Source organism: Prunus avium, chromosome 3 (genome assembly GCF_965620075.1).
Source record: "Prunus avium chromosome 3, drPruAviu1.hap1.1, whole genome shotgun sequence".
Taxonomy (NCBI): Eukaryota; Viridiplantae; Streptophyta; class Magnoliopsida; order Rosales; family Rosaceae; genus Prunus; species Prunus avium.
Window position 1 is genome coordinate 1,190,404 of NC_142286.1, and position 12,778 is coordinate 1,203,181.

General features: G+C 35.6%; 1 protein-coding gene across 6 annotated transcripts; it reads right to left on the minus strand.

Annotated features, from left to right (window-relative positions):
• Nucleotides 1-166: 166 nt before the first annotated feature.
• LOC110765074 (Regulator of chromosome condensation (RCC1) family with FYVE zinc finger domain-containing protein) lies at nt 167-8,044 on the minus strand. 6 transcript variants are annotated; one of them, XM_021968123.2, is made up of 9 exons: nt 7,708-8,044; nt 6,564-6,650; nt 5,996-6,085; nt 5,791-5,877; nt 5,468-5,662; nt 2,700-4,784; nt 2,167-2,313; nt 875-1,236; nt 167-482 (listed from the first exon to the last, which is right to left on the minus strand). In XM_021968123.2, the coding sequence occupies exons 1-9, from the start codon at nt 7,756-7,758 to the stop codon at nt 275-277; spliced, it is 3,312 nt and encodes a 1,103-aa protein (XP_021823815.2). In that variant the 5' UTR covers nt 7,759-8,044; the 3' UTR covers nt 167-274. The 6 variants fall into 6 exon arrangements, with proteins under 6 accessions (XP_021823815.2, XP_088106943.1, XP_088106945.1 ...); XM_088250817.1 differs by having other exon boundaries at nt 167-456; nt 7,708-8,043; XM_088250819.1 differs by lacking the exons at nt 5,468-5,662; nt 5,791-5,877; nt 5,996-6,085 and having other exon boundaries at nt 2,700-4,621; nt 4,741-4,784; nt 7,708-8,043.
• Between the last annotated feature and the right edge of the window lie 4,734 nt (nt 8,045-12,778).

Sequence of the window (12,778 nt, forward strand, 5' to 3'; positions counted from 1 at the left end):
GAGAGAGAGACGGGCTCACTATTTATGAGATTTACACTTCATATGAATTGCAACCCATATTGGGACATAACTATACTCAACCTTATGTTTGGTTTTCTAATTTTCCGTGTACCGTGTGGCAGTCAAGATTTGTAATGATTTTCGGAGTATTGGAATGTCAGGGATCTTCTTTGTAGTTTTCTGTTGTTTCATCAAATAAATAAATAACATTGCACCCAATGCTTACCATACAATAAATTTCTTCACTGCGCATGTCACAATCTACTTAAAAATCTCACCTATCAGCTGGCTGTTGAGCTATACAAGTCCAAATATAAAGGGCAACTAAAAACCAGCCCTTCAAATTAAATTTCTTTTGAGTTCTCATATCCCTCTTCAATGTCATACTTCTGGTATACCAAACCTTGATTTGCCTCCCACCATCTTTCTGCATCTTTGTCAGCGAACTTTTTTCGGCTGCAAAACACAACCCCAAGTAGCAACTGTGATTCAGTTAAAATTGATTCCATGCTAACATAAAGACATGATCTTCATGTATAATAAGGTAACAACCCCAAGTAGCAACTGTGATTCAGTTAAAATTGATTCCATGATAACATAAAGACATGATCTTCATGTATAATAAGGTAACCGACTGAACACCTAGGAATGATTTTATTTTATTTTTAAAAAGTAAAGAGAAGATGAATACCAGTTAATATTCTAGAGGATGAGAATGACTTGAAAGCAAATTAAACCGTTGACTATTTTAAACATAAACTTGTGTTAAAGATTCAGAACCTTATACATTTTAGCTTCTGTTCCCTCTCACAGAAGACATCATTCATGCACAAGTATAGCTAAACAAACATGGAATGATTCAGATAGAAAATACCTAAATCTCACTCGCTTTAGCCCCTTCTGTCCACTTGGCAAAACAACAAGCGTGATATACACTCCAGGTTCATATTGTTCTACCCATTCAAGCTTCACTGCTTTAGTTTCTCTTTGCTGGGATTCTGTTTTTGCAGGATGTAAATCCTCCTCTGGCCGGCCTTTCTTTAGACAAGTATCTCTCTTGTACAAGGACTTCGGTGTATCAGAGAACCCAATAGGAGTATCAGGTATACTATCTACTTGAGGAAGTAAATGACGACTTGATGTATTGGTATTCAATGGCGTGAGTTGAGGAACAATTTTAGCAACCACATCGTTTGTTTCCCTTCCAGCAGACACCTTTTCTGACATAGTATTAAGCTGCAGCAAATAATTTGTATAAGTTATTGGCTTACTAACTGCATTGCACAAAAACTTATATACCACGATCACAGACTGAAATATAGAAGTACATTTATCTGTCCTGTAAAACAAGATTGCACAAATAGAAACTCATGATTCAAGAACTTCACATCATAAAACTTGTCCCAGGAATTTTTTTGATTTCTAGAATTTCATCAAATGTCCCCTTGCAGAAGGCTTGGATGTATTTTCAAATAATTTAAATTAAGTTTCCGTCCAGTGACTAGAAGGCCGAAAGAGAAGAGAGTGAGGCACACCATATAAGATTCTCAACAGCTGTATTTAAGACAAGTTTATGCTTAAAGTCACTTGAAGCAACTCTCATTGTTTATGTATCAGAAAAACATCCTGTAAATGTCTAGCTTTTCAAAGTTATCTAAAGTATTAATAGAAGGAAAGTTAACAGTTCATCTCACATTGCAAGATGCTAAACATTTTGGGAACACTCTAACACTTGAAGTAGTACACACAATCAACGAGGTTTAGATATGATCGATATCAAATGATAGAGTCCATATAAGAATTTGAGTGGGGATGTGGACAATTATGGTCATGGTCTTACATTACCCAATATCATATTGATAAGTAACTGCATTGGTGTTTTGCCATGACTCAAAGACAGATTTGGGGCTTTGAATTCCAGGGAAAATTAATTATTTCTTATAGAAACAGGATGACAACCAAATTATAAGCTTTTCAAGGATAATGTCTACAAGTTTCATGGCATTGAGAAGTATATGACATTGTAACAGATGGAACAAAAATGAAACTTAAGTGATCGAAAGAAGACATGGACTTCCTTCAAAAGCAAAATGAAAATTCATGGAGTAAAAAATTGCAGCCTTTTATATAACCGATTATTTTTTAGGAGAAACAACGAGAAATTACCCTTAACGCCAAAGCTTTTATAATCTCGTGTGCTGCCTTGCACGTAGCCGCTTCCTCCCTTGCAAGGGACCATGTTTCCTCAATTTTCTGTTGACATTCATGAATCTTGTGGCTTCCAATTTGACATTTCCGTTGGAGGCTTATTGCCTAATTTGAGTAAAGTGGTGAAAAACATATCCAAAATAGTATATGAACATATTTGTACACAACTAGCAGGTAACATACAAACATTGTAAAATAAAACTAAGAAATTGAACTTTATATAAACTAGTATATCTTACAAAACCTACCTAAATACCTAAAAGGTGACTGGAAGTCTTATTTCTGCACTACTTTAGTAAGTTTTAAACTAGGAATTGGATAACACTGACATGTTTGCATGAGTGTGCAAACCTCAAAGAATAAGGGAAACAAAAATGTTATAAACAAGCACAACCGCATATATATATATATATATATATATATATATATATATATATATATATATCATATTTGCATCTGTCTAGTGTTGAAAATTAAAAAGATGGAATCACCTCAGTTCTCAGCCGCTGAATTTCTTCAATTAGCATCTCATCCGACATGGATATGCATTTCTCTGCATTAGTGGAGCTGAAAAGAGCAGAATCTGAATGCACTGAGAGCACAGAAGATGAATTATTTTTGGACAAAGAGTCAAGTGCTGTAGAATTTTCTCTGCAGTATGGTTTAAATAGATCAGGGCATGGGACTTGGCCCCATCGTGGCACTTCGCTTGAAAAAGAAGAAACAGGCTCTAGATGCTGCTGGTCACCTCCATGGTTCTTCATGGTGTTCCTCATTCCAGACTTGTTTTCCTTGTTACAAGCCTGTTTAATAGACAACAAGTGACCATATTTGGGCGTTGCTCCAGCCTTTTCTTCCTTCCTATCTGGGACTGCCTTTTCTTCTGTCGATAGCTGTTTTGTACTATGATTTTCTTGCTTGAATGATCTACATGAATGTGTTAGTTTCTGCAGATTGTTAAAGCATGGATCACAGACTCGAAAAGCCTTGCCTTTCTTGGGTGCCAGCGAAGCATCCATAGCCTTCTTACTGCTACATGCATGGCAGAATAGAAGACCACAATTATAACAGTTATGCTTCTTCCTAATAAACCCAAAAGGCAGGTTACATCCATAACAAGTTGACTGGTCATTGACAGAAATAGATTTGTGTAAGCAGACTGCTGCCGTGGAATCTGATCCACAAACTATACTTTCTACCTGCCTGTCTCTCAACGCCTCCACAAAAGTGGGTGTGTTGCGATCATCAACATCACCTAATCCTAACTGTCCATTTGCCCCCTTTCCCCAGGTATAAACACTTCCTCTAGCAGTCAAAGCAGCAACATGATATGAACCTGATGCTATTTCCCTAATGAACTCTTCTTTAAGCTTCCCTTCAACAACTGTGATTGATTTATCCTTGGCCTGTGGATTCCCTAACTGCCCATGTGCTGCACTTCCCATTGTATAAACTGTACCTTTATTTGTAAGCCCAACGGTTAACATTCTTCCACAACAAACTTGAACAAAATCATGATCCACAAGCCGAGCAACAAATGTTGGTAAAAGCTTCCTCTCATTATCCGCATGTCCAAGCCTTCCTTTATCTGCATCACCCCATGCAAACAACTTCCCACCTATGGAATTCAACCCGAGACGATCGACCATGATTTCAACTACAGCAGCCGTGTGCCATGATCCACATGAAACAGATTTTACCCATAAACCCTTGAGAGATTCAACTTCCTTTGGTTGAGAAACACTATCAAGATTTCCATGCCCCAGAACCCCAAAAGTTCCATCTCCATATGTAAATAACTGCCCTGAGGTGGACACTATAGCTGTATGCCATTCCCCACAAGTAACATTTGATATATTTATGCTATTTAAAGAACCAGAAAGTTTCTGCGGTAACCACTGACTCCTAGTCTTCTCCTTGCCCGCTAAACTGTCACCACAACTTGTGTCTCCCCATGTATATAGCTTACCAGAATGTGTCAGAGCACATGTTTGATATTCACCACACGAGACAGATTTCACCTGGATCCCATTAAGGGAGTCAACTAGTTTAGGGTAGCTCACATCCATATTGATTTTGTTCCCTAATCTTCCCCCATCAGCCTGACCCCAGCAGAATACTTCCCCTTGCTTGGTAACTATAGCAGCATGCTTCCCTCCTAAAGATATATTATGTACATCCAACATCATAGTAGATTCTAATAACTTAGGCAATACAGCATCTACATGCAATCCACTGTTGTTAATAATCCTACTGACCGCAGAATCTAAATTCCCTCCAATACTTTCACCCCAGATCATGACATCTTTCAAAATATTGTCCTTTTCAATTCTTGAAGTTCCAAAAGCATAGGAAACAAACCTATGAGGCTCATAGCCAGCGTCAGAATAAATTCGCCGCCTCTTGAGATGATCTGATTCAATATGTGGAGAATTTGGAACTGAGATATCCGTTACATTTTGCATACTTGATAGGACTCTTTCCGATGAATAAAAACTATCAGAAGAATAAGATAAGCCATCAGAAAAACACCTCTCTGAAAGTGATAGAGTAGGACTTGCACATACGCTTCGGACCTTCAAAAAAAATGCAAAGATGGGTACAAGAGCATCTCTGAACATGGTTTTAACTAAATAAAGACCAAAAATGAAATATTGATATGAGATGGTTTAAATCCAGTTATGACAACAAATATCAGTTAAGCCAAGGGAAGAATGTTCTATGAAGGAAAGGAACAAAGACAGGATTTGAAGACAAAACCCCCTCCGATACCCCGATAAATTATAATAAATTGCTTTTGGATGTAGAGATTTTATGTAATTTAACATGATCTCCAAAAACCAAATTAAACACCATCAGAAAACAATAATTCCAAACTATTCTTTTTCATCTAAGCAATCCAGTTTTTGCTTGTAAAACAAGCTAATCCTTAAACCAAGTATACTGTGATGAACTCTCATTACAATACAAGCATCCATTTTGTCTTAAAGTGAACCCAAGTGCAAATCCAATTTGATATTTCACGAACAGGTGAACTTTTTAGTCACAAATTGAGGTCTGGGCTTACTTACTGAACTGCTTCAACCCAATCCACAAAATAGTTAGTTAAGTTACTTTCAGTTTTTATTATTTTTACTGTTGGAACTACCTGCAGATTTGCCATTACCACCTCTAATACCTTTGGAAGCTTTCTGAATAACTTAACAATTATAAACAATAGTTGGAGAAACCAGGAAAAAAAAAGGCAAGGTTTTAAAACCTGGGAAAATTCGGTTGCATCATCCATAACTCCAAGATTTTGCTTTCTTCTAAGAGGACCTGCTGGACTATTTAAACAACTTTGTACCTGTCTGAAACTCCCCAAACTGCTAAGTGGTCTAGGATGGCGACACCGGGATATTAAAGCTCTCAACCCTAAAATCCAATATTCACATTGGGCTTCGTCCTTGCATATCTATGTAAAATGAACAACAAAAATAATTTAGTGAGAAACAATGAGCAGCAGAACTACCACCTAAACTGAATGGGGAAACACCACTCAAATTGAGAAGTCAGTTGTGATGTTATAGTTACTAAGATTACCAGATCAAGTGAGCGTTCACCGTGTGCATAGACAAGTGAAAATGACTGACACTCCCTTTCTGGTTCAAGTTGCCTCCGAAAACTAACCTGTGATAAGTGGAACCACCTATCACATGAAGGAAAGAAGTATATTTCTAAACAATATGAAAATTGTTCAGACTTAAATAGCACAAGTCCAAATCTGACATCAATCTGAATTACATACACTCCTCTGTCCAGGAATAATCTTTGTGACTGAGCTCAATTTCAATTGCCTTTCTTCCTTTCCAGAGTACCATATCAAAAATTTCTCATCCTGACATCCAGAAAAAAAAAATTTTGAAATTTGGCTATATATTATTATGTAAAGAAAGAAACAAAAATTATGCTAATTCTGAAGTTTTTGCATTTGGCCAAGAAAAAATACAAGGTGTTGAAAAGGTTTATAAAATAAGTTGTTCCATAGCATGGCTTAGGAACTGGAGGTCTCAAATCTTAATTAAACCAATGAGGGCCAGCCCCATGGGATTTTTCTGTGGTTCATTCAACGTACTAGCTGGGGTATGACTGGGGACCTACTCTCATCTGTGGTGAGGATACCCTTGTTAGCAACCAAAAGACAATGGTAAAAGTACACTTAAGTTGTGTTCTGAAAAATGTACTTCGAGCAGAAAGCTTAATCAGAGTTCAGAAACATTGATCTAGAAATACATCAAGATTGTCCATAGTGAAAACCACAAAATCTGCAAGTGCATATTGGTTAAAGAGAAGAATCCTACGGTACAAAACCATACCGTGGAAAGCCGAAAGGGGCAGAACTTGGGCTTCCTTCTCTGTCCATATTTCAGTAGATATGCACCCTTCTTCATAGAGACAATTGCCTGTCCAAAATTACAAACAAAATTTTTACAGGAAATAAAGCAAGCAACATTCAGTGCAAATTAATATTAGAAGCAGTACTTTGTCTACCAACAGCTTACGATGCAAGATATCAAAAACTTTACTCTATTTTGTCTTCAACTGATTACATAAAAATTGCAGTATTCTTGAGGGAATCATCAAAGAAACTTTGGATTCTATGTCGTTAAAGACGTCTCCCTATTGATCATGATTTGATTAAGGGTATATTCCCAAAGTTTTAGTAATCAACTTAGATAATCTAATAAAGAATGAGGAACCACATGATAAACAAAGATCCAAAAATATCTTAGAAGCAGAACAAAATGGATGTGTTAAGGATTATTCTCTGATCAGAAATAAAGTTGCATATCATTTCAGGACCTCCATTACCATCTTAGGTACTTAACAATAAACATGTCATTACAACCTTGAAAAATAATGGTATGCCAAGAAACAAATGGTTCCCCATTCCGCGGCTGTTGGTTGCATTGATTCATATCAACTGGCAACCTTTTTGAAACCCCACAAGATATCTTTATATCAAAGTAATTTATAACATAAAGAAATACAATTACAATATGATTCTTTCTGAAGGATGGAAAAAAAAAAAGATTCTTTATAAACACCATACAAAACCCATTGGACACTATAAATAAAAACTATACAAAACCAGTTTAGTGTACTGGGTTTCTAAACTAAGATTGGAAGACTTCAGAGTTAGCACCTAAGCAAAAGCAATCCCCAAATGATCCACACAAAAATAAATAATAAACAAAAAAAAAAAACAAGAATTTCCAACCCAGCTCCGCACTGATACACATATCTCCACTGATTTAAGGTTCAGAAACTCTACAAAAAAGTAAATTGCACCACAAAAATACTCAATAGAAAAAACAAGACACAAATATACTTCAACCACATTGCATCATTCAAAAGAAAAGAATATGTAAAAGAAGTAGAGAAATTGAAATGTTAAACGAAAAGAACCTTTTGGTGATGAGAAAAGAAAAAATGGAAACAAGGATAACAAGATGAAACCTGTTGTACTGCTCTGTCAAAGGCAGCAGTGGACAAAGAATGATCACCCATTTTTTATTTCGGAGAGAGTGACAGACAGAGAGAGAGAGCGAGAGAGAGAGAGAGAAGAAGGCCTTGACTTGAATTTCCCCCACAGAATCAGAGAATGTGTGAGAACCAAGAATGCAGGGTCAGAGCATTTTTAAAAATTACAAGCAATAATAATGACAATAGAAGCAAAATGAAAAAGAGAGAGAGTGAGAGAGATTATGTTTCCTTTTTTGGGTTTTGTTTTCTTTTTTAGGTGCTTAAGTGAATCTGTTCTTCCATTACTGTTTGTTCTCTTCGTAAGTTGTGCAGAGAGGCAGAGCATATAATATTATATAGAAGAAGACCATAACCCACACATATGCACGTGTACAACATATCACATGCTCTTTCATTCAGGAGTCTAGGTCTAGCTTTATTACCACATGCTAAATTGTCGCATCCTTTGTGCATCTTTCTTATGTTTATTTCTTCATCTTTTTTTTATTTTATTTTTTCTTCATATTATAGGGCCTCATAAAAATAATATAATCTTACATTTCTTAGGAATTTATGAAAATTGATTCTATAATGAGCAACTATATAGTGCTTTCTTAATGGGAAAAGGTGTGGGTTTAACGAAGCATAATCATAGGAGTACAGTTAGGGGATGAATGAATTAAATTGAAATCAAAAGATACGAGGAAGTATTGTTTTGATCGACAATTTTGACTCTTTAATTAAATAAATAAGGTTTTAATTATTAATTTATACTTTCTTTTCTTCTTAAAGTTACGAAGGATACATGTTGTTTATCCTATCCTATATATCAAAGTAGTATATTGTGGTTTTAATTGTTAACAGAATATCCTTGATATCTACATTCATTAGCAATCTCGTTAAATCTCTTATTTCCGTCAATTTCTTATCAGATCATCTACGTGTGCGTAATGTACAGAGATATTACGATTATTTTGTGTTCATTTTCTTTGATTTGAGTCTCTGTGATTTAGTAAAATGGGCGCAAAATGGCCACAACACCCCTACACAAATGAAGGGGAATTGGAGATTTGATTAAAGTTGGAAATGAATGAAGACCAATACAATCTCCCTATTTTTTTATTTTTTTTTATAACAGAAAAAAGAACTACAAACAAAAGCCATGAGGACACGCAGGCCCCAACAAGTCAAAAAAGAAAGGAATCGAACAGTTCAGAGGCAGCCTCGCCTCCCAAAGCCTAGAAGGACTTAGCCCATGCCCCAAACTAGCAACAGTATCAGCAGTAAAATTTACTTCCCATATCCCTATTGATAAATTTACTTCCCATATCTCATTTTATTTTAGGGTTAGTTTAATTTTCATTTGAGAACATATTAAAAGGAATGACGATAATATTTATTAAGAATGCTTAGAGATAGCAGCATTTTTGGAAGTGAATGTCCCAAGTTTAAAATTGAGCGTATACAAACAGATCTGAAATTATAGACCATTTCTAAGTCCAACCAAAAAAGTATTCAAAATACCCATCTTTGTTTTGAATGACATTGACAAGCATGCATGCGTAGTCAAAGGGAAGGAGACACAGAGAGAGAAATAGATAGACTTCTGTAACTCTAGAAATATAGAGCAAGGATGGGATGAGAAGCATGTCCCTTTACCAAACTGCTTCAAAAGTTGGGTTTACAGAAAGTCCATTGAGATATGGCAGTTTGCCACAACATGTAGGACCTTTGACAATTCAACCTAGACGCTTTCTTTCGTTTCTATTTTTATCTGAGATAAAATTTGGTAGCTCTCGAGTGTATTTTGAAAAGAATGGGCAAAGCCTAGCTAACTACAAAACAATTGCTCTTTTACCCTATGATCATGATGTCTTATCTAATCACATCCCTTGACATGGACAAGTAACAAGAAGAGTAATAGAGAAGGTCAGGAGACCCCTACATGAATTCACTAGCTCCTGATTTAGTGGTGGTATGCATCTTCCTATAATGTTGGAAGAAATCTCAAATTCGAATGCCCCTTCCTCGTTGATCAAAAAAACTTAACCACCATTTATCTCCTTAACACTATGCGTACCTCGAGTTGATGTGAATATATCATATTGAGCTCAGCTTGATAAGAAGCTTTTGAAACTGTATTTGATATAAACATATTAACCAACTTTGCTGATCACTATGAGCATATGTTTAATGTATATGTTTTGTTCTTGCCTCTTGAATCAAGAATCTATGAACATTAGAGATGAAGCTCACATTAGCCGAAACTTGTTGAAGAATATAAAGTCCCACATCGGAAATTTGACTAAATAAATTACAACTTATAATAAGTGATTCCACTCCTAATACCACCAAAGCCTTTTGTGATAAAACCTCGCAGCTATTGGGCTTTGTAGGTGGTTAAGTTGGGGACAATATCAGTGTTGCTAGTGGTGGGTTACATGCTTGTCTCTTTGAAATTTAATATGGTATCAGAGCGGGACCTCGACCCAGACTGACCACACCTTGATTGGGTGTGGCCACCGACCCAACCACCGGCCACACCCTGAATGAGTGTTACGTGAAGGGGCATGTTGAAGAATATAAATTCCCACACATATTGGTTCCGATTGTAGTCTCTATTGAAGCAAAAAAGAAAACCAATCAAAGCATTAGACCTCTATAAAAATTAACAAATATATCAAATCTTCTTAATAAGAACCTTCACAGAAATTATTCGCCAAAAGTAGAAGATGCATGCATGTTCGACATTCCATTTATTCCCAGACATGAAAATCATTCCAAGATGAGAAAGATAAAAACAAAAATGAAAACATGAAATTCATTCATTCTAAAAGTATATTCGAATACTCTTACTTACACACTAACTTGAAGTAAAAATATATTTTTACTTCTCAATACAATCAGCAATATAGTCAATATTTTTTTACTTCCCAATACAATCAGCAATATAATCAGTAAATATGGTCCAAATAACACCACCTTTTAATCAAAGTTGAAAACGAATAAAGACAAATACAATCTCCCAATTGATAATTTACTTCCCAGACCTCCTTTTTTATTTTAGGGTTAGTATAATTTTCCCCACCGCACCAACACCAAGCATTCACTCAATTTCACTTCAACATCTGATGGCTAAAGAAAATTAAAATTCCATACCCAAAGGGAAGGAGACAGAGAGAAAGAGATAGAGTTTTGTAGATAGAAATACAGACCTAGGATGAGAAGCTGGTCTTTATACTAAACTGCATCAAAAGTTGTGCATATGGCAGTTTGCCACACATGTAGGACCTTTGTTTTGACAGTTCAATCTAGACGTTTTCTTTCGTTTCTATGTTTTTTTATTTGAATCTGAGATAAGATTTGGTAGCTCTCAAGTGTATTTAGAAGAGAATGGGCAAAGCCTAGCTAACTACAAAACACTTGCTCTTTTACCGCCTGATCATGATGTCTTATCATCACAATCCGTAGACATGGACATGTAACAAGAAGAATAATAGAGGAGGTCAGCAAGAGCAAGAGACCCCTACATTCAATCAAATTAATTAGCCACAATTTTTTCTTACTAGCTCTTGATTTAGTGGCATGAATCTTCTGCATTGATAAAAAAAAAAGGAAAATGCTAGGGAGACCAACTTGGGATACCAACTTGTGTACCAACTCTCTAATAGAGCGTGGGACCCATTGTATTGGTGGGCTCCACCTCTATTAGAGAGTTGGTACACAAGTTGGTATCCCAAGTTGGTCTCCCTAGCATGACCCAAAAAAAAAACGTAGTCACATTTCTCTCCTTAATACTCTACCTCAAGTTAACCTAAAGATATCGTATTAATTAAGCTAGCTCAGCTTAATAAAAATATATTTTAACGGTATTTGATATAAACATATTGATCAACTTATTTGCTGATCATTATGAACATAGGTAGTATATATATATATATATGTTTTGTTATTGCCTCTTGAATCCAAAATGTTTGCATGGATTTTGAGTTTGAAGCAATATATGCATATTAGGGCTAGCTAATTATGACGAAATAGAAAATAAAATACCATGCATATGTTGAGAACATATCGATTCCAAATCACTCAAAAAAGAATGAATCTAGATAATAAGGTCACTAGTGCAGTGCAGGTAGACTGTATGATCATGGCTACTTGCCCAATCAACATCAAATGTCCTCGACTTGTTAGGACTAGTGTTATCGTTTTCTGATTATGCGTACTATTGGAATTTGGAAGGAGTATTATTTCATGAGTTTGGTTATTGTATGATGTCTTTGATTGAGTGATTCGTATCATTTCAATCAATTCTTGAGAAACAAAGTTAGATATCTTATAGTTGGACTCACTCACATTTGAGAAAGTGACTGAGACCGAATCATAGCCCTTTCTTTGACTGAGCTAAGCTTGAAAATACCCTATTTGGTTCAACTTCCTGTGTTGTGGTTATAAATGTGAGCTGCCTTCATGTTTAGTACAAGCGATTAGGAAGGGGTTTTACACAAATATTCATTTGAGTGTCTAGGGGTTTCGAATCTCTGAATACATGAGTGGAAGTGGAAGAGCTCAACCAATGAGTCATACCCCATTGATTGCTTCATGTTATTCAAGAGTGATGGTAAATGTTGGAAAATTTATTAATTTTTCTATTTTAAAAATGGAAATTATAATTGAAAAGATGTGACTATTCAAGTTTGAAATAATGCATTTTTAAGTGAAGAGATGCATCACTCGCCTTTTTAGATAAGTCGCATATTTTGGAAAACGATACTTCAATATTTATAAATAGACAAGTCCCGCACATATGTTATAAGTAACTTTTGACACTGGCACATTCAAACACATGTAGTGCTTAGAAATTATTCTAGTGTCTCATTGAATCCAAATGAGAGAGTGTTCAACCATAAGCACTGTATTGGGGTGTAAATTGTCTTAAAAACGGAATATTAAGCGTTCGCCTTGACCAAGTTTCAGATGTTTCTAATCTAATTTATATGTACATTTAGCATTGCTTTTGCTCATATCATACGCATTAAATTTGAACATTTATTGAATTTTTATTTCT

Coding starts and splice junctions, on each gene's coding strand:
- LOC110765074 (XM_021968123.2), bottom strand. CDS start 7,758: ATGGGTGATCATTCTTTGTCCACTGCTGCCTTTGACAGAGCAGTACAA. Junction 6,086..6,563: donor GCCCCTTTCGGCTTTCCACG/GTATGGTTTTGT, acceptor TCTGGATGTCAG/GATGAGAAATTTTTGATATG. Junction 4,785..5,467: donor ATGCAACCGAATTTTCCCAG/GTTTTAAAACCT, acceptor TTTTTTTTGAAG/GTCCGAAGCGTATGTGCAAG.